The sequence below is a fragment of the Oncorhynchus masou genome, chromosome 16, assembly GCF_036934945.1.
Source record: "Oncorhynchus masou masou isolate Uvic2021 chromosome 16, UVic_Omas_1.1, whole genome shotgun sequence".
NCBI classification, from domain to species: Eukaryota; Metazoa; Chordata; class Actinopteri; order Salmoniformes; family Salmonidae; genus Oncorhynchus; species Oncorhynchus masou.
Window position 1 is genome coordinate 20,617,378 of NC_088227.1, and position 26,471 is coordinate 20,643,848.

Here is a 26,471-nt window from a genome sequence, read left to right on the forward strand (position 1 = left end):
GTGGCATTGTGTTGTGTGAAAAAACTGCCCATTTTAGAGTGGCCTTTCACTGTCCCCAGCACAAGGGGTGCCTGTGTAATGATCATGTTGTTTAATCCACTTCTTGATATGCTACACCTGCCAGGTGGATGGATTATTTTGGTGAAGGAGAAATGCTCACAAATAGGGATGTGAACACATTTGTGCACAACATTTTAGAGAAATAAGCTTATTGTGCATTTGTTAAATTTCTGGGATCTTTTATTTCAGCTTATGAAACATGGGACCAACACTTTACATGCTGCAGTCATATTTTTTTCAGTGTAGAGTAAGGAGTCACATCGGCTCTATTCATGACCAGCTACACGCATAAGCAGTTGCTTAGGGCCCCCGGCCGCTAGTGGAGTACACTAAGTAACATTTTGAAATTTGGTTGTGCATCAGCAGTGTCTCTCTTGTTTTGTCAGTCACTCAATTAGTTGATCAGCTAACTATTTAGATTGATAAGTTAGTTTTAGCAATTAATTAAACTTATAGTAATCATGGCTGTATACCTACTGGCCATGTTCCCAGATGTCCTGACCTCCAGGGGGCCCCCATTGATTTTGTTAGTCACTTTTACTCAGTTATCATTATCATGACATAAGTCATGGCAAAATGTGTAAATTTGCAGGAAAATAACTTTAAAACGGCAAAAATGTATCTCTGCCCCTTTTATAACAACTGTCACGTAATTATACTCATTTTGCATTTATCCCCACCCTACGGAAAAATGTATAGAATTGTAGGAAATTAACTTAACATTTTCTCCATTGTCAATGTTGCCTGCCCCCCCCCCCCCATCTAATTTCCTTAATTTTGTGGCATAGGTCAAATACCTTCTCTATAGAGCAAACTTCACGTTTGGCAACCAAAATTAATTTTTAATGTGTTATATTAAAACAGAGGAGGGAGTAAAATGTAGGCAAGCAATAAACATTTCAGAACAACTAGTCGAATAAGACATGGGAGAGATGACGAATTTTGGCAAAGAGATTTATTTATAGACTAATACACTTGAAACAAATAGCCAAACCGAAAATTGCAGACATTACTAGTGCCTCCCCGCAATCAAACCGACATTAAAAAATATAATGAAATGCAGCCCAACGTGAACAGAAATCTCAACTAGCAACAGGTCGCAGCAACGAAAAATAGAGTGCGTGGGGGGGATTCTGGGAGGGGGAGCTTTTCGGCACAACACCGGCACCTCCTGATTTACAAATTAAGCACTGTATATACACATGTCCTGTATGATCCATGCATTTTAAGGTCACGATTAAATTGGTGGTAAACATTCTGTTCGTGATAAACATGAGGACCCCCAAGTAAGGGTTTTCTGCTATTACTCGAGATGGACATTATTTGCACGGAAGACTATTAGAAGCAATTTAGTAGCATATGTTAGTCATGTGTGAAGCAAGGCAGTAGTGTCGAAGCTATCAATGAGAATGGGCGGTTCGTAGAATCGCTTGTTCCTCCTCCATAACGAACCGAATGAATGGCGACTCACGCATCTGATCACGGTGAGATGTGCATGTACTCCTTACAACTAAATCAACAAAGTCGCCCGATATGTGTACTTGACATTTAAACAAGCCATCGTCATGACAGTCTTGAATGCTTACATCAGCACATTGGTTCAAACCTCATGCCGGTAGCCCGACGCACGAGTTGAAAGTTCGCTTCAGTGGAAGCTCATTAAACTCATTTATTTATAGTTTAACATTTGAGTTATATAGTCAACTGGGGACTTGGCTTGGGAAATACGTTATGTTGATGTCCATGGTAGTTAGTTTCTTGTTTGAAATAGAGCTAGCTTGTTACTGTAGCAAGCTAATGTTACACGTGCTATGTAGCAATCGCTGATGACCGTGTAACGTTATAATTTATCTAAACATTGTTGAACCCAGCGTGTCGGTTGCTAGCGTTTAACTTGAAAAAAAATAATATTTTGATTTGTTATTTTCAACTTTTGCTGTTGTGTCTAGCTCTTGTGGCCAGGTTGTAACATATTTCAAGACAAAGTTCCATGTTTCGAAATTGACCTGTCAAACATCGTGATATCAACCCGATTCCATTCTGCAGAGTAGGGTTGTCAGGTAGTTACCACTCAGAACCCTACCACAAGTCCAGAAAACTAGCCCAATTGTTTTGTTTCGCAGCAACAAAGTTGTTGCCACACTTAGCCAAACCACTTTTAACCCCATAACGCGAAATCAAATGAAGGAATATCAATTTAACTTGTAATGTGAATAGCAAAAATCGGTTTTCCATCAGAACAATTATTGCTAGTTAACTGACTAACCTAATAAAATAATTACAATGTCCTAAGAAATGATAAACTAACAAGAGCATAAATGCAACATGTAGAGTGTAGGCCCCATGTTTCATTAGCTGAAATAAAACATCTCAGAAATGTTCCATACACACAAAAAGCTTACTTCTCAAATGTTGTGCACAAATTTGTTTACATCCCTGTTAGTGAGCATTTCTCGTTTGCCAAGATAATCCATCCACCTGACTGGTGTGGCATATCAAGAAGATGATGAAGCAGCATGATCATTAAAATCAAATCAAATTTTATTTGTCACATACACATGGTTAGCAGATGTTAATGCGAGTGTAGCAAAATGCTTGTGCTTCTAGTTCCGACAATGCAGTAATAACCAACAAGTAATCTAACTAACAATTCCTAAACTACTGTCTTATACACAGTGTAAGGGGATAAAGAATATGTACATAAGGATATATGAATGAGTGATGGTACAGAGCAGCATAGGCAAGATACAGTAGATGGTATTGAGTACAGTATATACATATGAGATGAGTATGTAAACAAAGTGGCATAGTTAAAGTGGCTAGTGATACATGTATTTCATAAGGATGCAGTCGATGATATAGAGTACAGTATATACGTATGCATATGAGATGAATAATGTAGGGTAAGTAACATTATATAAGGTAGCATTGTTTAAAGTGGCTAGTGATATATTTACATCATTTCCCATCAATTCCCATTATTAAAGTGGCTGGAGTTGAGTCAGTGTCAGTGTGTTGGCAGCAGCCACTCAATGTTAGCGGTGGTGGCTGTTTAACAGTCTGATGGCCTTGAGATAGAAGCTGTTTTTCAGTCTCTCGGTCCCAGCTTTGATGCACCTGTACTGACCTCGCCTTCTGGATGATAGCGGGGTGAACAGGCAGTGGCTCGGGTGGTTGATGTCCTTGATGATCTTTATGGCCTTCCTGTAACATCGGGTGGTGTAGGTGTCCTGGAGGGCAGGTAGTTTGCCCCCGGTGATGCGTTGTGCAGACCTCACTACCCTCTGGAGAGCCTTACGGTTGAGGGCGGAGCAGTTGCTCACCTGGTTCACCAACTACTTCTCTGATAGAGTGTGTCAAATCGGAGGGTCTGTTGTCCGGACCTCTGGCAGTCTCTATGGGGGTGCCACAGGGTTCAATTCTTGGACCGACTCTCTTCTCTGTATACATCAATGAGGTCGCTCTTGCTGCTGGTGAGTCTCTGATCCACCTCTACGCAGACTACACCATTCTGTATACTTCTGGCCCTTCTTTGGACACTGTTAACAACCCTCCAGGCAAGCTTCAATGCCAGTCAACTCTCCTTCCATGGCCTCCAATTGCTCTTAAATACAAGTAAAACTAAATGCATGCTCTTCAACCGATCGCTACCTGCACCTGCCCGCCTGTCCAACATCACTACTCTGGACGGCTCTGACTTAGAATAACGTGGACAACAACAAATACTTAGGTGTCTGGTTAGACTGTAAACTCTCCTTCCAGACCCATATCAAACATCTCCTATCCAAAGTTAAATCTAGAATTGGCTTCCTATTTCACAACAAAGCATCCTTCACTCATGCTGCCAAACATACCCTTGTAAAACTGACCATCCTACCAATCCTCGACTTTGGGGATGTCGTTTACAAAATAGCCTCCTATACCCTACTCAACAAATTGGATGCAGTCTATCACCGTGCAATCCGTTTTGTCACCAAAGCCCCATATACTACCCACCATTGCGACCTGTACGCTCTCGTTGGCTGGCCCAAGCTTCATACTTGTCGCCAAACCCACTGGCTCCATGTCATCTACAAGACCCTGCTAGGTAAAGTCCCCCCTTATCTCAGCTTGCTGGTCACCATAGCATCTCCCACCTGTAGCACATGCTCTAGCAGGTATATCTCTCTAGTCACCCCCAAAACCAATTCTTTCTTTGGCCGCCTCTCCTTCCAGTTCTCTGCTGCCCATGACTGGAACGAACTACAAAAATCTCTGAAACTGGAAACACTTATCTCCCTCACTAGCTTTAAGCACCAACTGTCAGAGCAGCTCACAGATTACTGCACCTGTACATAGCCCACCTGTAATTTAGCCCAAACAACTACCTCTTTCCCTACTGTATTTAATTAATTAATATATTTTGCTCCTTTGCACCCCATTATTTTTATTTCTACTTTGCACATTCTTCCACTGCAAATCTACCATTCCAGTGTTTTACTTGCTATATTGTATTTACTTTGCAACCATGGCCTTTTTTTTGCCTTTACCTCCCTTAAATCACCTCATTTGCTCACATCGTATATAGACTTGTTTATACTGTATTATTGACTATGTTTGTTTTACTCCATGTGTAACTCTGTGTCGTTATATGTGTCGAACTGCTTTGCTTTATCTTGGCCAGGTCGCAATTGTAAATGAGAACTTGTTCTCAACTTGCCTACCTGGTTAAATAAAGGTGAAATAAAATAAAATAAAAATTGTCTGAGGGGAGGAGGGACGGGTGCTGAGGAGTATTTCTGTCTGTAATAAAGCCCTTTTGTGGGGAAAAATTCATTCTGATTGGCTTGGCCTAGCTGCCAAGTGGGTGGGCCTATGCCCTCCCAAGCCCACCCATGTCTGCACCCCTGCCCAGTCATGTAAAATCCATAGATTAGGGCCTAATTCGTTTATTTCAATTGACTGATTTCCTTATGTGAACTGTAACTCAGTAAAATCGTTAATTGTTGCATGTTGCATTTTATATTTTTGTTCAGTATAACTTGAGGGATGAAAGTTGGAAAGAGGATTTCGATCTCTGTTTAAGAGACACTTGGACAAACTTTAAAAAATTATTTCAATTGTGACTTGTGTGCCAGGTATGAAGACTTCAAACTGTTATAAATGGCCTATATGGGAGATTAACATGTCATTTCAATAGGCTAGGCCTACAGACTAAAATCTGGGTTTATGATTGTAATTCAACTTTGTCATAGTTTGGTTAGCTAGATGCAGGTAGCCTACAGCCCCTGATAGGACGGCATCTAGTTTCAGCCTACAGTAACCTAGGCAATATGTAAAATGAACACTTTAGCAGCTTGTTTAGTTCAAATTGACAGACAAATGTATTCAACATGATAGCGAGGCAATTTTGAGATAGGAAGTGCTTCTGTTGCCCTGCTTGAATGGACTAATGAGGATGGGGGTCATCATTTTAACCACTAAATCAAATATTAATAATATGGATATGAACTGAATCGGCCTATGCTTGTCATCAACATTCAGGTAAAATTGTTTTTTAATATTATTTTGTAATTGTTGCCTAATCTGATTGACTGTAACCTTCAGTCTAATGCATTCTAATAACCGCTGATTGGCAGTTGCGATAGAACTGTGACCATGATCACAATTGAGAACTTCCACCTGCATTTAACTAAACATGGCCATTAATAATTGCATAATAACACAAGGCTACAACAACAATAAACACAAGTTATAGGCTATGTATTAAATATGTTTGCCAACTCCAGGTAGGTTACCCAAGGGGCACAAATGTATTTGCAATGACTCCAGTGATATCATCATTTCAACATATTTATTGAATCAAATGGTAGGCTACTTGATGCAAATGGAGGCTATCATTCTCCACTTTTGATGTCAGTTTCATTGTGGACTTTTACCAATATCACGGCACCAAAATGTCATGATACTTATACCAACATTTTAGAGTACTTTTTCAGCCCTACTGATCCAAAGAACCTGCTACAAAATGTTTATAAATTCAGTTGAATTTAACCGAGAGCCACTATAGTCTCAATAATATCCAGTTCACTTTCATGCGCATTGCACAGCTGTAATCAGCCAGCCTCATCCCCAACCAGCCCTACCGCTACTCTCTGTCCACTCTTCACCTGTCTATTCCACCTTCAGTTCTAAAACAATATATCATTTAGCCGTGATGGCTAGCAGGGATGCACACCCAGACCCTGATGAGTCTTCTGTTAGATTTGTACATTTTGTTACATTGGAGCGTAGTGCAAAGCGAGCAATGTTGACACGTCGTATCGTTTCATCACCTGTTATAACCAAGAGCACAGATCAGTCAGAGTAGACTTTGCAAGTTCACTGTCATGCTGCCTCTGAGTGTCAGGCTACACGCATGCAGCTTTCCAGCAAAGAAAACGACGTGTCTCTAGCTTAAACGGTTAAAACGATATGACCCACGTTACCAGATATACCTTTTTTCTTTCTGTCAGGATTCGTGCGCATTTTATATGATTTCACACACCATGTCGCGGGCCGTTTTAAACTAATCCCGGGTCACGAGTTATTGGTTTGATAACAAAAAACGTTGTTCAATCATGTTACTAACTAACAACCTAGTAACTTGACATTAGGTTTAGGCAAATTTGTTTGGCCCAGGAAGAAAGGAAAATGGTTTGCTACTCATGAGATGTGCCTCAAAAGGTAGGATTATAGCTGCTCCAGTTTCAACTGTTCTGCCTTATTATTATTCGACCATGCTGGTCATTTATGAACATTTGAACATCTTGGCCATGTTCTGTTATAATCTCTACCCGCACAGCCAGAAGAGGACTGGCCATCCCACATAGCCTGGTTCCTCTCTAGGTTTCTTGCTAGGTTTTGGCCTTTCTAGGGAGTTTTTCGTAACCACCGTGCTTCTACACCTGCATTGCTTGCTGTTTGGGGTTTTAGGCTGGGTTTCTGTACAGCACTTTGAGATATCAGCTGATGTACGAAGGGCTATATAAATAAATTTGATTTGATTATAGGCCTAATGTAAGCCTAAACTATATCAACAATCGATTCAATTCTGGTGCTCCTTTAATTCTCTGTTGCCGAACATTTTAAAAGTTGGGAGCTGTGTGTGTGTTTTACGAGAGCGAGGAAGAGTGTGTGTGTGTTAACTGAAGAGTAAAGGTTTCATGCAGTGTTTTCTCCTTACTGACACAATAACATGCAGATCATTATGCATGTATATCACAGGAGGTTGGTGGCACCTGAATTGGGGAGGACGGGCTTCTGTTAATGGCCGGTGCGGAATGAATGGGATGGTATCAAACACATGGTTTCTATGTGTTTGATGCCATTCCATTTGTGCCGTTCCAGCCATTAGTATAAGCCGTCTCTCTTGTATATTCCTTCCTCCCGTTCCTCCAGCCAAATCACAGGTAGGCCTTTGCAAATATGAGTAAATCAGCCATTTCTACGCAGCATTCTATTATACAGTGTGAAGTTGTTGTATTGAGTAGAAGTGTGAATTTCAGTGACAGGTTTTTGGAGAATGTTTATAAAACAGGAACAAGCTTCCGGGGGGCGGAGCTAACCGGATGCTAGGCTACTTTTCTTTTTTAACCGTGGTATCGCCATACTTGGCCTGGTATCATATTGTTTGTAAAATGTTGGTATCGTGACAAGCATACTGCCTGATAGTCAGCCGCAGGTCACAGCAAAAAATATATACAGTGGGGCAAAAAAGTATTTAGTCAGCCACCAATTGTGCAAGTTCTCCCACTTAAAAGATGGAAGAGGCCTGTAATTTTCATCATAGATACACTTTGACTATGACAGACAAAATGAGAAAAAAAATCCAGAAAATCACATTGTAGGATTTTTTAATGAATTTATTTGCAAATTATGGTGGAAAATAAGTATTTGGTCACCTACAAACAAGAAAGATGTCTGGCTCTCACAGACCTGTAACTTCTTCTTTAAGAGGCTCCTCTGTCCTCCACTAGTTACCTGTATTAGTGGCACCTGTTTGAACTTGTTATCAGTATAAAAGACACCTGTCCACAACCTCAAACAGTCACACTCCAAACTCCACTATGGCCAAGACCAAAGAGCTGTCAAAGGACACCAGAAACCAAATTGTAGACCTGCACCAGGCTGGGAAAACTGAATCTGCAATAGGCAAGCAGCTAAGTTTGAAGAAATCAACTGTGGGAGCAATTATTAGGAACTGGAAGACATACAAGACCACTGATAATCTCCCTCGATCTGGGGCTCCACGCAAGATCTCATCCCGTGGGGTCAAAATAATCACAAGAACGGTGAGCAAAAATCCCAGAACCACACGGGGGGACCTAGTGAATGACCTGCAGAGAGCTGGGACCAAAGGAACAAAGCCTACCATCAGTAACACACTACGCCGCCAGGGACTCAAATCCTGCAGTGCCAGACGTGTACCCCTGCTTAAGCCTGTACATGTCCAGGCCCGTATGAAGTTTGCTAGAGAGCATTTGGATGATCCAGAAGAAGATTGGGAGAATGTCATATGGTCAGATGAAACCAAAATAGAACTTTTTGGTAAAAACTCAACTTGTCGTGTTTGGAGGACAAAGAATTCTGAGTTGCATCCGAAGAACACCATACCTACTGTGAAGCATGGCGGTGGAAACATCATGTTTTGGGGGCTGTTTTTCTGAAAAGGGACCAGGACGACTGATCCGTGTAAAGGAAAGAATTAATGGGGCCATGTATCGTGAGATTTTTAGTGAAAACCTCTGCAAGGGCATTGAAGATGAAACGTGGCTGGGTCTTTCAGCATGACAATGATCCCAAACACACCACTCGGGCAACGAAGGAGTGGCTTCGTAAGAAGCATTTCAAAGTCCTGGAGTGGCCTAGCCAGTCTCCAGATCTCAACCCCATAGAAAATCTTTGGAGGGAGTTGAAAGTCCGTGTTGCCCATCAACAGCCCCAAAACAACACTGCTACCGAGGAGATCTGTGTGGAGGAATGGGCCAAAATACCAGCAACAGTGTGTGAAAACCTTGTGAAGACTTACAGAAAACGTTTGACCTCTGTCATTGCCAACAAAGGGTATATAACAAAGTATTGAGAAACTTTTGTTATTGACCAAATACTTATTTTCCACCATAATTTGCAAATAAATTCATTAAAAATCCTACAATGTGATTTTCTGGATTTGTTTTCTAATTTTGTCTGCCATAGTTGAAGTGTACCTATGATGAAAATTACAGGCCTCTCTCATCTTTTTAAGTGGGAGAACTTGCACAATTGGTGGCTGACTAAACACTTTTTTGCCCCACTGTATATAAAATAATCACACAGTGCATTTGGAAAGTAATCAGACCCCTTCCTTTTTTCCACATTTTGTAACATTACAGCCTTATTCTAAAATTGATTTTTTTTAAATTCCCCCCCTCAATCTACACACAATACCCCATAATGATAAAGCGAAAACAGAAATACAATATTTACATTATTATTCAAACTCTTTGGTATGAGACTCGAAATTGAGCTCCGGTGCATCGTGTTAACATTGATCATCTTTGAGATGTTTCTACAACTTGATTGGAGTCCACCTGTTGTAAATTCAATTGATTGGACATGATTTGGAAAGGCACACACTTGTCTATATAAGGTCCCACTGTTGACAGTGCATGTCAGAGCAAAAACCAAGCCATGAGGTTGAAGGAATTGTCCGTAGAGCTCCGAGACAGGATTGTGTCGAGGCACCGATCTGGGGAAGGGTCCCAAAATAATTCTGCACATTGAATGTCCCAAAGAACACAGTGGCCTCCATCATTCTTAAATCTAAGAATTTTGGAACAACCTAGACTCTTCCTAGAGCTGGCCGCCCGGCCAAACTGAGCAATTGAGAAGGTGACCAAGAACCCGAGATCACTCTGACAGAGCTCCAGAGTTCCTCTGTGGACATTTTTGTCCTTCTGGAAGGTTCTCCCACCTCTGTAGCACTCCACCAATCAGGCGGTAGAGTGGCCAGATGGAAGCCAATCTTCAGTAAAAGGCACATGACAGCCTGCTTGGAGTTTGCCAAAAGGTACCTAAAGGACACTCAGACCATCAGTTTCAAGATTCTCTGGTCTGATGAAACCAAGATTGAACTATGTGTCCTTTAATGTCAATTGTCACGTCTGGAGGAAAGCTGGTACCATGCCTATGGTGAAGCATGGTGGCCGCATCATGCTGTGGAGGATGTTATTCAGCGGCAGGGACTGGTAGACTAGTCAGGATCGAGGGAAAGACAAACTAAGCAAAGTACTGAGAGATCCTTGATGAAAATATGCTCCAGAGCGCTCAGGGACCTCAGAATGGGGCAAAGGTTCCCCTTCCAACAGGAAAACAACCCTAAGCACACAGCCAAGACAACGCAGGAGTGGCTTCGGGACAAGTCTCTGAATGTCCTTGAGTGGCCCAGCCAGAGCCCGGACTTTAACCTGATCAAACATCTCTTGAGACACCTGAAAATAGCTGTGCAGTGACACTCAACCATCCAACCACACTGGAGAGGGTCTGCAGAGAAGAATGGGAGAAACTCCAAAAATACAGGTTTGCCAAGTAGAGGTTGACTGATTTTCAAGTTTACATAACAATCGGTAATCAGAATTTTTGGACGCAGATTATTGCCGATTTACATTTCACTCTACGAGGAGACTGCGTGGCAGGCTGACTACATGTTACGCGAGTGCAGCAAGGAGCCAAGATACGTTTAATGCTCGCTAGCAACTTATCTTATAAAAAAAACAATCAATCTTAACATAATCACTAGTCTCTTCGTGGAGTGCAATGTAAGGCAGGTGGTTAGAGCGTTGGACTAGTAACAGGAAGGTTGCAAAAACGAAACCCCGAGCTGACAAGGTAAAAATGTTGTTCTGCCCCTGAATAAGGCAGTTTTAACCCACTGTTCCGAGGCCGTCATTGAACCTAAGAATGTGTTCTTAACTGACTTGCCTAGATAAATAAAGGTGTAAAAAAAAATAATAATTTGGCAAATCGCCACTGGTGCTCTGTGCTCTTCACAGATGAAAGCAGGTTCACACTGAGCACATGTGACAGAGTCTAGAGATGCCGTGGAGAACGTTCTGCTGCCTGTAACATCCTCCAGCATGACCGGTTTGGCAGTGGGTCAGTCGTGGGGTGGCATTTCTTTGGGGGGCCGCACAGCCCTCCATGTGCTCGCCAAAGGTAGCCTGACTGCCATTAGGTACAGAGATGAGATCCTCAGACCCCTTGTGAGACCATATGCTGTTGTGGTTGGCCCTGGGTTCCTCCTAATGCAAGACAATGCTAGACCTCATGTGGCTGGAGTGTGTCAGCAGTTCCTGCAAGAGGAAGGCATTGATGCTATGGACTGGTCCGCCCGTTCCCCAGACCTGAATCCAATTGAGCACATCTGGGACATCATGTCTCGCTCCATCCACCAAAGCCACGTTGCACCACAGACTGTCCAGGAGTTGGCAGATGCTTTAGTCCAGGTCTGGGAGGAGATCCCTCAGGAGACCATCCGCCACCTCATCAGGAGCATGCCCAGGCGTTGTAGGGAGGTCATACAGGCACGTGGAGGCCACACACACTACTGAGCCTCATTTTGACTTGTTTTAAGGACATTACATCAAAGTTGGATCAGCCTGTAGTGTGATTTTTTTTTTCCACTTTAATTTTGAGTGTGACTCCAAATCCAGACCTCCATGGGTTGATAAATTTGATTTCCATTGATCATTTTTGTGTGATTTTGTTGTCAGCACATTCAACTATGTAAAGAAAAAAGTATTTAATAAGAATGTCATTCATTCAGATCTAGAATGTGTTGTTTTATTGTTTAGTGTGTTGTTTCTTTATTTTTTTGAGCAGTGTATTAATACTTATTGTAATATACTAATGGTAATATATATATATGCGAACGGAGTAATAGTGACCAGTAGCAGGATAAATACTAATGTTTATGGCAGTCAATAATCAATGAACAGCAGCGTAATGGAGAAATGCATCTAATCAATGTTAATTTTAGAGACCTGGGTAGATACCTGTGGATGGGTATATAATCTGTGTGGATAGTCTGTGGGCGATGGAGAGCAGTAGTTGTTTGGCCATTTAAGTCTTATGGTCAGGGGATAGAAACGGTTTTGGAGTCTGTTTGTCTGAGCCATGATGCACCGGTTCTGCGTGCTGGATGGGAGCTTAGAGAACAGTCTATGTCTCGGGTGGCTGGAGTCTTTGGCACTTTCTCATTCCTTTCTCAGACACCGCTTGGCATGTACGTCCTGGATGGCTGGGAGCACTGATTACTTTATGAACCTCAATGACCTACATATATTGGAAGAAGGCAACCAAGTTGTTGGCAACACATTTTCAATTGCCCCTGATCATGCATCAAGACTGGCATTTTAAGTAGCTTTCCCTGTTTCTATAAATACCTCTGGCTCTGCAGTAGTTATTTTTCTACCCTGTTGGAGACACACACACAATGCTGACCCATGCTGTGGCTGACTTTATGGCCTGAGACCAGACCAGCAGGGACTCTCATTAAAGGAGCCATGAAAAATAACCCTCTGTAGTGACAATGAGCAGTGGGCACAGTGTTTGTGTCTCTCTGTTACACGGCTGGCACAGGGCAAGTGAAACCCCATAAGACACCACTGCTGTTTCAGCAGCTGTACAACCTGTAATTATATCAAACCTCACTACAAGTGAGTACGTTGATTTGAATAGGCCCTAAACATGTTTGCGTTTGCCAATGACTGTATCTAGCCTATTTGATGAGTCTGGAGTCACTCATGACCTTATTTACCATCATTTTCCTAACTGCTGGTATATTTAGGAGCCCAATGCATCGGTTTTCTTTTCCTGTAGAGATTATGCTGCGGCATGGACTGCTCTCTCTCGTTGTCTGTTGTACCTCAGAGGTGATGACTCCTAACGAGTGGTGTTTAATTGGTCAGACACCCTGGGTTTGATCACATAGGCTCAGGAGAATCACACAGACAGCCTGTCAAGGCAGGCTTTCACCGTTTGATCATCACAGACCTTGTGACTGGAAGAGATGATTCAACAGGACCACTGAGCCTTAGCCCAAAGCATTTAGCTGGTCAGAAATTGTTGCGATAGATGGTAGGCATTTTGCACTCTCTAACATTGCAGTAAGGACATTTTTTAAAATGTTTTATGTAATTTCTCATGGACAGATCTACGTAAATATAACTGGTACCGTAGAATCTGTTGGGACTGAACGAGATGCGAGAAACCATAGTTCTGGTGTTTAGGTTTTTCGCTGGTTATTTGGACAAATCTCGATTCCGCAGGTGTTAGCATCTTTGGAATTTCGGAAGGGGAGATTGTATTTGGCCTGTAACTTGCGAAGAGAGAGGGTGGAGCTCCTCTTTCCGCCTTTCATTCTAGTGTCACTTGGTGTCTTCTCTTATGATGTATCGACCCATAACTTAATTGAGCAGCTGACCAATTACGCAAGACTTCAGTTCTGGGTTAACTGTTCAAAATGGATTAAATCTTTATTATTTCCTCACCCATCTACACACAATACCCCATAATGACAAGGTGAAAACATTGTTTTTAGATTTGTTTGCGCATTTATTAAAAATTAAATACAGTTATCTAAATTACAATAGTATTCACACCACTGAATCACCTTTTAGAATCACCTTTTAGCAGCGATTACAGCTGTGAGTCTTTCTGGTTAAGTCTTAAGAGTTTTGCACACCTGGATTGTTCAATATTTGCATATTTATTCTTAAATTCTTCAAGCTCTGTCAAGTTGGTTGTTGATCATTGCCAGGCAGCCATTTTCAAATCTTGCCATAGATTTTCAAGCCCATTTAAGTCAAAACTGTCATTCGGCCACTCAGGGACAATCAATGTCATCTTGGTAAGCAACGCCAGTGTGCCTAAATGATTATCACCCTTTTTCTAAACTTTCTTGCCGAGCTAAAATATGAGACTTGATTCATTCTCAGCTAAGGTCTTTGAAATATATTGCAAATGTACGCCAGTTTGGTTTTAGACCAGGTCATAGCACTATCTCTGCTGCATCCCTAGTTATAAATTATGTGGTTAACTGTATGGATAAAGGCAACGTGCTGCCCTCTTCATTGACCTGTCGAAGGCTTTCGATACTGTTGATCACCCACTGCTAATTCAGAGGCTTTCCTCAATTGGTCTAGACCAGGCTGCATGTAACTGGTTTAAAAATGACTTGACAGAGAGAACTTTATCTACTTATGGTGTTAAATCAGGTTTCTTGGATATCACGAAAGGTGTCCCGCAGGGGTCGATTCTGGGTCCTGTACTTTTTGCTGTTTACCTTAACAATATTGACTTGTCTGTGAACAATTGTAACCTGCACTTGTATGCCGATGATACTATCGTGAATGCTATTTACCCCACGGTTGACCAGGTTCTGTGAACTACAGTTTGCCTTTATTGTGTTAACGACAAACTTTATTGACCTGAAATTTGTATTGATTGCAGGTAAAACTAAGTATATGTTCTCTAGAGCGCATAAAATTAACTCTGATTTAAGTATATGTACTTTGGATGGTGTCCATATTGATTGTGTCCCTGCTTACAAATATCTGGATAGATGAAAAGCTGTCCTTTTTAAATAGAATATTGACAAGTTAGTTAAGAAGCTCAGAATAAAAATGGGCTTGTATAGAAATACACTACTGGACCAAAAGTTTTCGAACACCAATTCACTCAAAAGTTGAATTTTTACTCTTTTCTACATTGTAGAATAATAGTGAAGACATCAAAACTATGAAATGACACATAAATAATGTAGGGGAAAAAAGTTAAATCAAAATCTATTTGATATTTTTCAAAGTAGCCACCCTTTGCCTAGATGACAGCATTGCACACTTGCATTCTCTCAACCAGCTTCAGGAGGTAGTCACCTGGAATGCATTTAATTTAACACGTGTGCTTGTTAAAAGTTAGTTGGTGGAATTTCTTTCCTTCTTAACTTCTTGGCGCACCCATCCCGTTAGCGGGATCATTTTCGTCAACATCCGCTGAATTGTAGAGCGCCAAATTAAATTACTAAAAATATTTAATTTTCATGAAATCACAAGTGCAATATAGCAAAACACAGCTTGTTGTTAATCCACCTGGCGTGTCAGATTTCAAAAAAGCTTTACAGCTAAAGCAAACCAAGCGTTTATGTAAGGACATCTCTCTCAGCAGACAAAACATTACAAACAGCTATCAGCAAAGTAGATTGGTCACGAAAGCAATAAAATGAATCGCTTACCTTTGATCTTCGGATGTTTGCACTCACGAGACTCCCAGTGACACAATAAATGTTCCTTTTGTTGCATAAAGATTATTTTATATCCAAAATACCTCCATTTGGTTGGCGCATTATATTCAGTAATCCACAGGCTCGAGCCGTCACGACGGGGCAGAAGAAAATTCCAAATAGTATCCGTAAAGTTCTTAGAAACATGACAAACATTTTTTATAATCAATCCTCAGGTTGTTTTTACAATAAATAATCGAGAATATTTCAACCGGACCGTAGCTTTTTCAATAGGAGAGAGAGAGAGAGAAAATGTCTGCTCCATGCTGTTGGCGCATGCAAAACTCTGCTGGCACCCAGCCATCCACTGATGCGATGTGATCGTTCTCGCTAATTTTTTCAAAATAAAAGGTTGAAACTATGTCTAAAGATTGTTCACACCATGTGGAAGCCATAGGTTGATATCCCTTTAAATGGATGGTAGGCATGCAATGGAACAGGGAGCCTTCAAAATGAGGCACTTCCTAGTTGGATTTTCCTCAGGTATTCGCAGTAAACAATATTTTGACAGTTTTGGAAACTTTAGTGTTTTCTATCCAAATCTGACAATTATGTGCATATTCTAGCTTCTGGGCCTGAGAAATAGGCAGTTGAATTTGGGTACGTTTTTCATCCATACATCAAAATACTGCCCCCTACACTCAACAGGTTAAAGCGTTTGAGCCAATCAGTTGTTTTGTGATAAGGTAGGTGTGTGTGTGTGTGTGTGTGTGTGTGTGTGTGTGACCCCGTCTGGCAGACTACTGGTCCACTATATTTACCTGTCTGAAGCATTTGAGTTGCAGCCCAGTGTAGAAATATCTATTTTTGTAGTACCAAAAGACAATCCTTCCCTGACCAATAAGACTGCTAGATACCATTGCCTCCCTGTTGGCCTGCGGAAGGATTTTGGATTGTAAATCTGTCAGTCCTCCCTTTGCCTCTCTTTGGCTCAAAGATTTGATGCGATTCCTAAAATTAGAACAAATAAAGTATACCATTAGAGGGTCAACCAACAAATGTTATTCCACCGGGGACACGATGATATCTTATTTTAAACACCCCCAAGGCTTTCTCCAGATTAGTACTCTTGGACCCCACCCCCACCCATTGAGGTTCCAGCTATATGGGCCTATAAGATCACCTAAAGTTTTTGCTTTGTATTTAAGAAACATTATGTTGTAAACGTTTTTGTTTTCTGATATGTCCCTCAATGACTTTGCCTTTATTTTTAGAATGTGTTTGAAGGCATTCTGGAGGGGGGGGGGGTTGAGGGGAGTCAAAAATGGGAAACGTACAATATCTTAATCTTTCATTTAACTGTGAATAGAAATCTGATGTATAAAAAAGGCAACGTGAGAGGATAATTTACTGTCAGACATACTGGCGTCCTACTTTGAAGTGTAACATGGAGTGAATGAGGAGAAGTCGGGTAGTTTATTGTTAACACACAGCCGGAGCTTTAAACTTCTGCATCCCTTGGAATCTAGGATTTATGATGATGATGATGATTGCACAATGTAAGGACTGAAGTCATGGCACTGACCCCTCACTTACTTACACCAGCTCACCCTCTCATACATTCACACACACACTCTCGCATTAACACATGACCGCTTGCTCTGAGGACTAATGGAATGAGAGCTCAGCGTCTCACCAGAACTCCTTGACTCGCCTCGCTCTGCAGGAAGCTGCCAGTTATGCAGGACAGGACAGTTCAGATCAGCTGAAATTGGGTGTGTTGTCAAAAGGCACGTTGTGTGAAAGAAAGTATTGCATGTTTTGACTGGTAGAACAGTGAAAGTGATTAAGAGTGTGGTGGGTCCTGATGTTTTGACTGGTAGAACAGTGAAAGTGATTAAGAGTGTGGTGGGTCCTGATGTTTTGACTGGTAGAACAGTGAAAGTGATTAAGAGTGTGGTGGGTCCTGATGTTTTGACTGGTAGAACAGTGAAAGTGATTAAGAGTGTGGTGGGTCCTGATGTTTTGACTGGTAGAACAGTGAAAGTGATTAAGAGTGTGGTGGGTCCTGATGTTTTGAAAGTTGATAATACAAATATTGTCAGTAAGTACAGACTGTAAATGATAGTTTGTTTAGTGGCAGTGCAAACGATGGGTAGGATCAAGTTTGGTATTATAATGTGCACTTATACTTTTAAAACAATATCCAAGATGTTCTGAATGATTATTTCTGTTGTAACTATGAAAACCACTTTATGTTGTTGCAGGTCTTCCCTTTGCCTTCTACAGGGGTTTATGATTGACGCCTATGAGGAAGACACTCCCACAGCTTGGCTATTATTAAGTTCCAGGTTCTGTGTGAGACGGCCAACCTCAGACCAGCGTTCGCCAGCCAGACCAACCACTGACACGGTAAGACCTGCTTCAAGCGTATCAATTAGCTCTCTCTCTCTCTCCCTCTGCCTCTCTCCTCTCTCTCTATTCCCTGTCTTGTCTATATTCCCCTCCCTCGCTCTCTTTTCCCTTTTTCCCTCTCCCATGCCTATTAGTTATTTAACGATCAGTATTCTCCCTGTCCTGTAAATGCACGAGTCGGGGTCCCAACAGGATGTTATCCTTGCATCAGTGAGGTGATGTAAACGGCATACTGTAAATACTATAGGCAAGCCCCACTATAATGCCTGTCTCCTCGCTGAGGGAGCGCGAGACTGTGAAGACCTCGGACACCGCGATCTCTGTCAGTTGCACCTTGAGGTGAATTTATCATTGTGTGTTTGGCCGCTGATTAACTAAATGTTGTTATGTTAAGGAGTTAGGCTAGGTCAGTCTGCCCTGGCTCACACTCACTGTGGTGTGTGTCAATAGACCGCCAACCGTCAGTGTGTTGGAACCTTGAGAACTAATGCGCATTTGATTAGCACTTTTATCAGCAGCGACTGTGTTGCCATGGCAGACGGACCTACCGTAGAGAGGATTTACCATGTGTTTCAATGTTCAACTTTTAGCCGTTACTGAGACGCTCTGTAATGGAAGAGTAACCAAGTGGAAAATTAATAGATGTGAGTTATATTTGGTTATAGGGCGGTGTAAAATGTTCCCATCAGAGCACCTACTGTATGCATTGCGTGTATCTAGCTCTTCATGCTTGTAGAGGAAAAACTAAGAGCGCAGGCGATGAGAATAACTACGCTCTCCGTCTCCCAACTCTTCCTCACTATAGCATTTTATCCTTCCACTTCGGTGTCTGGGAGGAGACCTATAGGTGAGTGTCCACTAACACCGTCCTCATCCACCCGGGCTGCGCCACCCACGGGCCAACCCCACCTCCATTCCCAGCCCCTCACCCCGCGGCATCATGGGGGACGTAGTCCAGATGCACTTCTCCACGCCGGACTATGTGATCTTTGCCCTGCTGCTGGTGGCGTCCACGTGCATCGGCCTGTTCTACGCCCTGTCCGGCGGGCGCCAGCGCACCACGCAGGAGTTCCTATTGGCCGACCGTTCTATGAGCTGCCTGCCCGTGTCGCTCTCGCTGCTCGCCACCTTCCAGTCGGCCGTGGCCATCCTGGGGGTGCCCTCGGAGATCTACACCTACGGAACGCAGTACTGGTTCCTGGGAGTCTCCTACTTCCTGGGTCTGCTTGTCCCCGCCCACGTCTTCATACCTGTCTTCTACAGGCTCCGCCTCACCAGTGCTTATGAGGTGAGCTCTAAACCCTAACCTTACCTAGAGAGGAAACCGTGTCTGTGAATGATGAGGAGTTTGTGTGCAGCGGTGTATCTCGCTGTGCCTCTGTCTCGCCAGAACCCTGGCAAGGGAGGCTAGTTGAACACAAAAACAACATTCTCAGCATGTTGTCTGCTTTTTCATTTTGACAATGGCTAACCAGAGTAGCGGAATCAGAGTGAGTACAGCAGAAGAGACGGTGCTGCTGACAACAAAGGACTGTGCCCCGGCCCTTAGAATCTCCACTTCTATTGCGCTCGGAAGCGACCGTCACAGATGACTAAGGCTCTATGATCAGTGGTAGACTTTAACATCCCTCTTTCCTTCCCCCGTCTTTTCTTCATTGTGTAGTATTTGGAGCTGCGCTTCAATAAGACGGTTCGCATCATGGGCACCGTGACCTTTATCTTTCAGATGGTGAGTGTATTTGTGTCCTCCAGACTGTTGGTAGTTATGTCTGTCTGTGTGTGCTCCTGGTGTGTTCCCACGTGACTAATATCCTGGACATGCTGTGCTCTGCAGAACAGGGACATTCTGTACAAGTAGGAACTCACCACTTGATGTGTAATTGATATGTATTTTAATCAACCACCTATGGCTCCTACTCAGTTTGCGTCTGAATTTGGACCGTTGTTTGACTGTCTCTGCAGGTGATCTATATGGGAGTGGTCCTCTATGCACCAGCACTCGCACTCAATGCAGGTAAAGGGATCTGTCACGTGTATTTCCAATATAAAGTGGTAGAATAATACTAGTTTCACTGAGTATGTTCGGTGAGAACTTTAGTACCTGTTCTGGCTTTATAGACGATGAATGACTGGTGTGGTGTAAATGTGATCCATGTTGGAAGTGTGTGCTGTTGATACTGTCCACCTGCAGTGACTGGATTTGACCTCTGGGGGGCAGTGCTGGCCATGGGACTGGTGTGCACCCTGTACACAACATTAGTGAGTGTCTCTTTTTTTTCGTCAGTGAGTTTTCAATTTAGCCACCCATCTCCCTACAACTCCAAATGCAATTATTATATACAGCTGGATACACAGTATGTATATCTTGTCTTGCGTGTCAGGGAGGGCTGAAGGCAGTCATCTGGACAGACGTGTTCCAGACCATTGTGATGTTTGCTGGCCAACTGGCGGTCATCATAGTGGGGGCCCACCAGGCAGGAGGCATGGGAGAGGTGTGGAGGAAAGCCATCAACGGCAGCCGCATCGCAAGTCTAGAGTGAGTCTTTTCCTTAGTGGATCTAATGAGACTTAGAACTGTCCCTGGACCAGTTACAGAGTATTTTAAAAGTGTAGTGTTGTAACCCTCCTCCTCTTTGACCTGTGTCTCATGCAGCCTGAACCCTGACCCGACGGAGAGGCACACGTTCTGGACGCTGGGCGTGGGCGGGGTGTTCCTCATGCTGGCGCTGTACGGGGTCAACCAGGCCCAGGTCCAGAGGTACCTCAGTTCCCGCACTGAGAGGGAGGCGGTCATGTAAGCAACTGAATTACATCATGTAAACAAACAAAAAAAAAATATATATATATAAAAAGGAACAATCGCTTAGACGCAATGGTAATATTATACGTTGTGGTGTGTCGCCAGGTCGTGCTACGTGGTGTTTCCCTGCCAGCAGGTGGTGTTGTGTCTGGGCTGTCTGATGGGCCTGGTGATGTTTGCTCGCTACGGTGAGGATAGCCCACTGGATAAGGGTTACGTCAAAACCAACGACCAGGCAAGTAGGACTTGCTACCTCCATAACAACACACTTGGTGGTCCCTCGCTGTGCTGACATCCTGATGTGACTGTTTGGCTGTGGTTATGTTAACGGCAGCACGATATGGGCATTATTGTAATTGTTTTATCAAAGATTGCTATTTTTGTTGTTGTTGCTGTTGATCAACTCTTGGGTGAACTGTTGAAATCAGTGAAGTATAATGTCTTCTATTAAGAAGCAAAGTGGAAAGCGGCATCGTTCTTGTTTGGAACAATATGTTGACTGCATTTGACCTACAGTAACAGAACCGCATGCAAACTTAATAGTGAATCTAACAGCGAGATTGAGGAACTGCGCTGCTTGCGTGACAGGGTGTGGGACTTGGCGTGTACGCGAAGCAGCCGCACGAGGAGAAAAAAACCCGGATGTTACACTTTTCAAAATATTGCGTGCGATATGAATATTGCACATATCAGTATTTTGATGTGAATCTGATTCATTTTGAAGCCCTAGTTAATGAATATCTCTTCAGATCATAGACAAAGAAAGGCTTTTGTAAAGATGTTTGAGTTGAGGCCATTGTTTGGTTAAGTAACTCCTATAAATGTAATTTTGTCACTGCTGATCCAGTCTAAATGTTCCTTCCGGTCTGCAGATGGTGCTGTACTTTGTGATGGATGTGTTCAGGGACCTGCCTGGCCTACCAGGGCTGTTTGTCGCCTGCCTGTTCAGCGGCGCTCTCAGGTACTTCACTTAACTGCTACTGGCTCTCATGTTCTCGGTCTGTAGTACAAGTCAGACCCCAGGGAACTGTTTCTCTGCTACATTAATGTCATGGTGTTGTGGGACACCAGTAAAGGTTGTATTATGATACCGTTATGAACACACTACACCACACACGCCCCATGACATTACTCATTCAGCTTCCCTCCCTCTTGTGTTGCAGTACCATCTCATCAGCGTTTAACTCCCTAGCGACGGTAACCATGGAGGACCTAATCAAGCCTTACTGCCCGACCATGACGGAGGCCAAAGCCACACTGCTCTCCAAAGGCCTGGGTGAGCTGCTGTTCTCTGAGTGGCCACACGCTGGCAGTGTTTATGAACAGTGGCAGGCAGTGTTCATATTTTATCAAGCTTTTTGTTTTATATATATATATATATATATATATATATATATATATATATATATATAATTATTTTTTTTTTGTTTTTTTTTTTGTACACTATCAGGATTGTACTACTGTGGTCCTGACCTGTTTTTCCCTTCCTCTTTTCTCCTCCCAGCGTTTGCCTACGGGCTGGTGTGTCTGGCCATGGCCTACACCGCGTCTCACATGGGCTCAGTGCTGCAGGTGACTGACCCATGTCCCCTGCTGTCTTTGCTGTAGTTCATGGTTACTCCTCTACCCAGCAGAATGACATTTAGCAACGTTGCCTCCACCCCCATAGGATCACCTACTACTATCTTTGACAGAGGCTTCATATTACATAAGAGTAAAAGATGATAAACCTCTTTTTCTTCTCTCTCTCTCCTCCAGGCAGCATTGAGTATCTTTGGGATGGTGGGTGGTCCTCTCCTCGGTCTCTTCTGTCTGGGAATGTTCTTCCCCTGGGCTAACTCCACTGTAAGTCAAAATAATGCATTGGTATCACGGGTCAAGTTGGCTGGCATTGAGGGATACTAATGCAGAGGACATATGGGTTTCTTCACTGAACAGTAAAATATACCGTAAGATTGTGATGACTTTTTTTTTCCTTATCTGTGGTGAATTTTATGTAACTCTCTGTCCACAGGGTGCGATAGTAGGGTTGGTGGCAGGCCTGGTTATGGCCTTCTGGATTGGCATTGGGCATTTCGTGTCCCGTATGGGGGTGCCCACTACTCTGCCCCCCATCATCAACGGCACCGCTATGCCCCTCCCCGGCAACATGACCACTGCTGTCATGACCACCCTGATTACCTTGATCACCGCCAAACCAAAGTACAGTGACTTCTTGTCCTCGTTGAATTGGTAGCATTGTAACCAGAACACCAGCATCAAACATAAAGAACTTGAACTGTATCCCTCCAAAAATATTCAAACTATTTTAAGGAAGATGATATGAATCTGACCAAGTACCTGTTTGTCTCTCCAGGCCTACGGGTGTGCAGGCCCTGTACAATCTATCCTATTTGTGGTACAGTGCCCACAACTCTACCACTGTGGTGATAGTGGGACTGATAGTCAGCCTGCTGACTGGTCCTATGAAGGAGCAGGACCTGACCCCAGGGACGGTGTACCCTGTCCTGGGCAACCTGCTCTTCTTCCTGCCTGAATGCTACAGGGAGACACTCTGCTGTGTCACCCCACTGCCACAGAAGGTAGGCTGTAGGCCTCCGAGATGGAGGATACCGCCTATGAACCAGTGACAACCAACATACCAGCCGTAACATTGTCACAGAGTAGTAATTGTGAATGACCTTTACAGTTATTGTGATAGCCACTCGCTGTTTCTTTTCTTCATCCTTCTAAATGTAATTCAGCCCAAGGCTATCGACACGCATCCTTACCTGATGGCTCGGAAGGAGAGCAATGGAGTGTCCCATCCCAAAGAGGAGATGAAGACTGAGGAGACGGAGCGAGAGAAGGATGAGGACGAGGAGACCGCAACTCCTCAGCCTTCCTGCCGACTGGCTCACACGTTGCAGGAGACGGCCTTGTAGACACACACCCCCCCCCCCCCCAACACACACACACACACAGCCCCCAGCCAAGTCCCAGCACTTTCACAAGCCCCCCTACTGCTCAGCTTTCTCTGCCCCAGGGGAGAAGATCCACATAGGACCGGAGGGCAATGGAGACTCAGGGTTCCTGGACATGACTTCCATCAAGCGCCACAGGGTCAATGTGGAGGAACAGGGAGTTTCACCTCTGACCCTTACTTCCTGGAGAAACTGATACACCACAAATCGCTGGTGGTTAAGAGAGTCAGGGCCCGAGTCCTTTGCTAGATTGAAGAATGGTGTAATAAAACGCGTTTAGTGGATGGGGGTCCAGGGGTATCTTGAATTCATTGGTACCTCATTAACGATGGCACTGGTCAGTTTTCCTGAACTGAAGTAACTGGAAATCACTAGTTATGAAACTGGAGTTTTGAGAAGAGCCAAAATGTCTGAATCAAGGTGGATTCCTGGATGGAGAAATACTAACGCAACACAAGTGGCAATCACGCTCCGAGCTGAGGAGAAGTCTCGTCATTGTTGGACTGAACTAAAGCCTGGACTGTGATTGTGTCACTCTGTGATTTTGTCCAATTATGATTGAAGGATTGTGGCCGCACATGCACACAATGAGTTGTTCCAATGACTGTGAAAATGGACCCAAGTCTTTTCTGTTTCTAGAAGAGAATCAGGTAGCGACCAGGCAGTGAAGAGCGAGGTACTTCAGATGTAACTGTCACTGCATGTTATTTTTATAGAGAAGATTAAGCAGGTACGTCAGATGGACTAAGAATATGACAAAATATTTTATGTCCCAGTAGACAACTTAAGGCATAGTGACCGTGTTCTAGGTCCTTTTCACATATGAAATTCGGTATCCTTGATCGGTTTCCTGAATTGTGACAATCTACAAAAATACGTTTTGCTTTCTCAAGATCTGAAAATAACTGTTTCAGAATGTGATTTGCGAGACACATTCCACATGCCGTTGGGAAGCTAGCTTGTTAACAACGGGCAAAAAGTTTCACACGACTCACGCTGCTGCGTCACAATACCTTGTACTCTGGTCCTGGAACTTGGACCCGCCATTCAACCAGGTCCAGGATCAGTTTGAGCCAGGGCTCATTTGCGTTTCACATGTTTTATAGCTCGGATCAGGTACCAAATGCTCTAAGATACGGATCACACAGAAATATGTGAAAGTGCCCTTAATCGATAGCTTTGGTTTCTTAAGCTCCGTACGTCTGTTTGCTTTACATGGCCTTTGTTTAACGTTTGCCTTTCAAGCTGCTATAATAAATGAATACGTACTTAGATAAGAGCGAGATAAGTGCAGCATACAGATCTATAGAGCACAAGGGATCACCCTCATTTGCCATTTACTGGGATCATGTTTTTAGAGAGAGAAAGGCCATTGAGTCTCTACTTACTTCATTGAGACAACCAGACAAACTGTTGGTTTGCTCGTGACATTATTGAATGTAGAATACCATGTCCTCTCAATGCATCCACACTGTAGATCCCATAGTTGAATGTAGAATACCATGTCCTCTCAATGCATCCACACTGTAGATCCCATAGTTGTCATGAAGTGCCTCATCAGTAGTCTGTGTTAATTGTAGTTCTGTTAATTTGACAACTGATCAGTGTGTAATCAGGATGGTGATCAAGTAGACTTCTGCTGTATCGCACAGCTATAATGATTCTCCATGTGTGTCTTGGATGTTTGCTAACTTGACGTACATTACTTTTGGCTCGTCCCCCCCCCCCCCCCCCACTGCTTTAACAGAGGATATTTATGTCCTGTGACTGACAACGTTGGTGTTTTGTTGATTTAAGTTGATGTATAGAGAGAATCTATTTAATTGTCTGATCAAATGGGACAGCATTGATTCCTGTATTATACTTTAAGTTACTTGAAATGTGTATCTGTAATGCTACCCTTTAAATGAAGTGAAGCCCACCTCATTCCAGGACATGTTTCAGGTGAACTTAGTCCGACGTGAACAGATGTCAACTTACCCAATGTGGGTTCATCACTGTGTTCTAGTAATACTGAAATACACTCTGAGCACCATCAAGACCAATTCTGTTGCTGTTATCTTTCTCTAAAGTTGGCACGGCCATCTACCTAGAAAATATGTAGAGCGACAGGTGCACATGAAGGCCAAAACAGTTGTATTGTGTTTGCTTGAATTTTAAACCCCTACAAATCACACCAGGAAACTCCAAGATCGAATAACACAAAATGTACCCATGTAAAGTGAACCTGTAAATCATGGCCTCTTAAATGACCAATCCTGAGTAGTCTATAACCATAGCATCAATACCAAGTTACTATGAAGTGTGTTTAGTTTAGGGTACATTTAGAACGCACTTGGCCATGACAGAGAAGCACTTGATCATTTCAAACGATGATAAATATTCTGACTCTATTTATTGTCAATATTTGTTCTCCCATTTGTATGAATTATTCCTAGTATGTATTCCACAAAACCATAAGCAGTGGAGTTTGGTCAACTACACTGCTTTGGCTGGGCCTTCATTTGATCTCTGTATTGTAATCTTTTTTTAATGTTGTTCGATTTCATGGATGTTGATTGGCTCATCCTACCAGCACACTACACAGGGGCGGCTGTGACAGGTTGGAGTAGAGCTCCATTCCTTCACCAAACAGAATGTCTGTGTCCTGTTCATTAAGTCAAAATGGGAGTGAACGTTTTCAAAAAGGGAACAGAACTGAGCTTCCCTATTGGAAAAGTGGTACCTTTTCCGTTTGCAAATAGTTTCTCTATTTTGGACACTACCGAACATGAAATGAGTCTTCAATAATTCTGTGCTAATTCTGTGTCTGACCACTCTAGTGGTCATTATTTCACAACATTGGCATGTATTTGTCCTCTCAAGATGAAATGTTTAAGTGAATGAATTGTAAGTGGTAAGATCCGTCGTTGCTCTGTTTTTGAAAATAAAATGTTTGATTGGATGATTTGAA

At 43.0% G+C, this 26,471-nt stretch overlaps 1 protein-coding gene across 2 annotated transcripts; it reads left to right on the plus strand.

Moving 5' to 3' along the window:
* The first annotated feature begins 1,453 nt into the window (after positions 1-1,453).
* Positions 1,454-26,471, plus strand: LOC135557639 (sodium-dependent multivitamin transporter-like). Of its 2 annotated transcripts, XM_064991111.1 has the most exons (16): positions 1,454-1,544; positions 17,608-18,094; positions 18,561-19,043; positions 19,419-19,484; positions 19,718-19,769; positions 19,947-20,014; positions 20,137-20,291; positions 20,409-20,549; positions 20,661-20,790; positions 21,428-21,516; positions 21,719-21,831; positions 22,060-22,127; positions 22,314-22,400; positions 22,570-22,757; positions 22,912-23,137; positions 23,300-26,471. In XM_064991111.1, the coding sequence occupies exons 3-16, from the start codon at positions 18,696-18,698 to the stop codon at positions 23,477-23,479; spliced, it is 1,911 nt and encodes a 636-aa protein (XP_064847183.1). In that variant the 5' UTR covers positions 1,454-1,544; positions 17,608-18,094; positions 18,561-18,695; the 3' UTR covers positions 23,480-26,471. The 2 variants fall into 2 exon arrangements, with proteins under 2 accessions (XP_064847183.1, XP_064847184.1); XM_064991112.1 differs by lacking the exons at positions 1,454-1,544; positions 17,608-18,094 and having other exon boundaries at positions 18,118-19,043.

Excerpts from the sequence above, each read along its gene's own strand:
- LOC135557639 (XM_064991111.1), top strand. The coding sequence starts at position 18,696 with ATGGGGGACGTAGTCCAGATGCACTTCTCCACGCCGGACTATGTGATC. Across the intron at positions 21,517-21,718 it reads CTGTTCAGCGGCGCTCTCAG|TACCATCTCATCAGCGTTTA; the intron begins GTACTTCACTTA and ends CTTGTGTTGCAG. Across the intron at positions 23,138-23,299 it reads TCACCCCACTGCCACAGAAG|CCCAAGGCTATCGACACGCA; the intron begins GTAGGCTGTAGG and ends AATGTAATTCAG.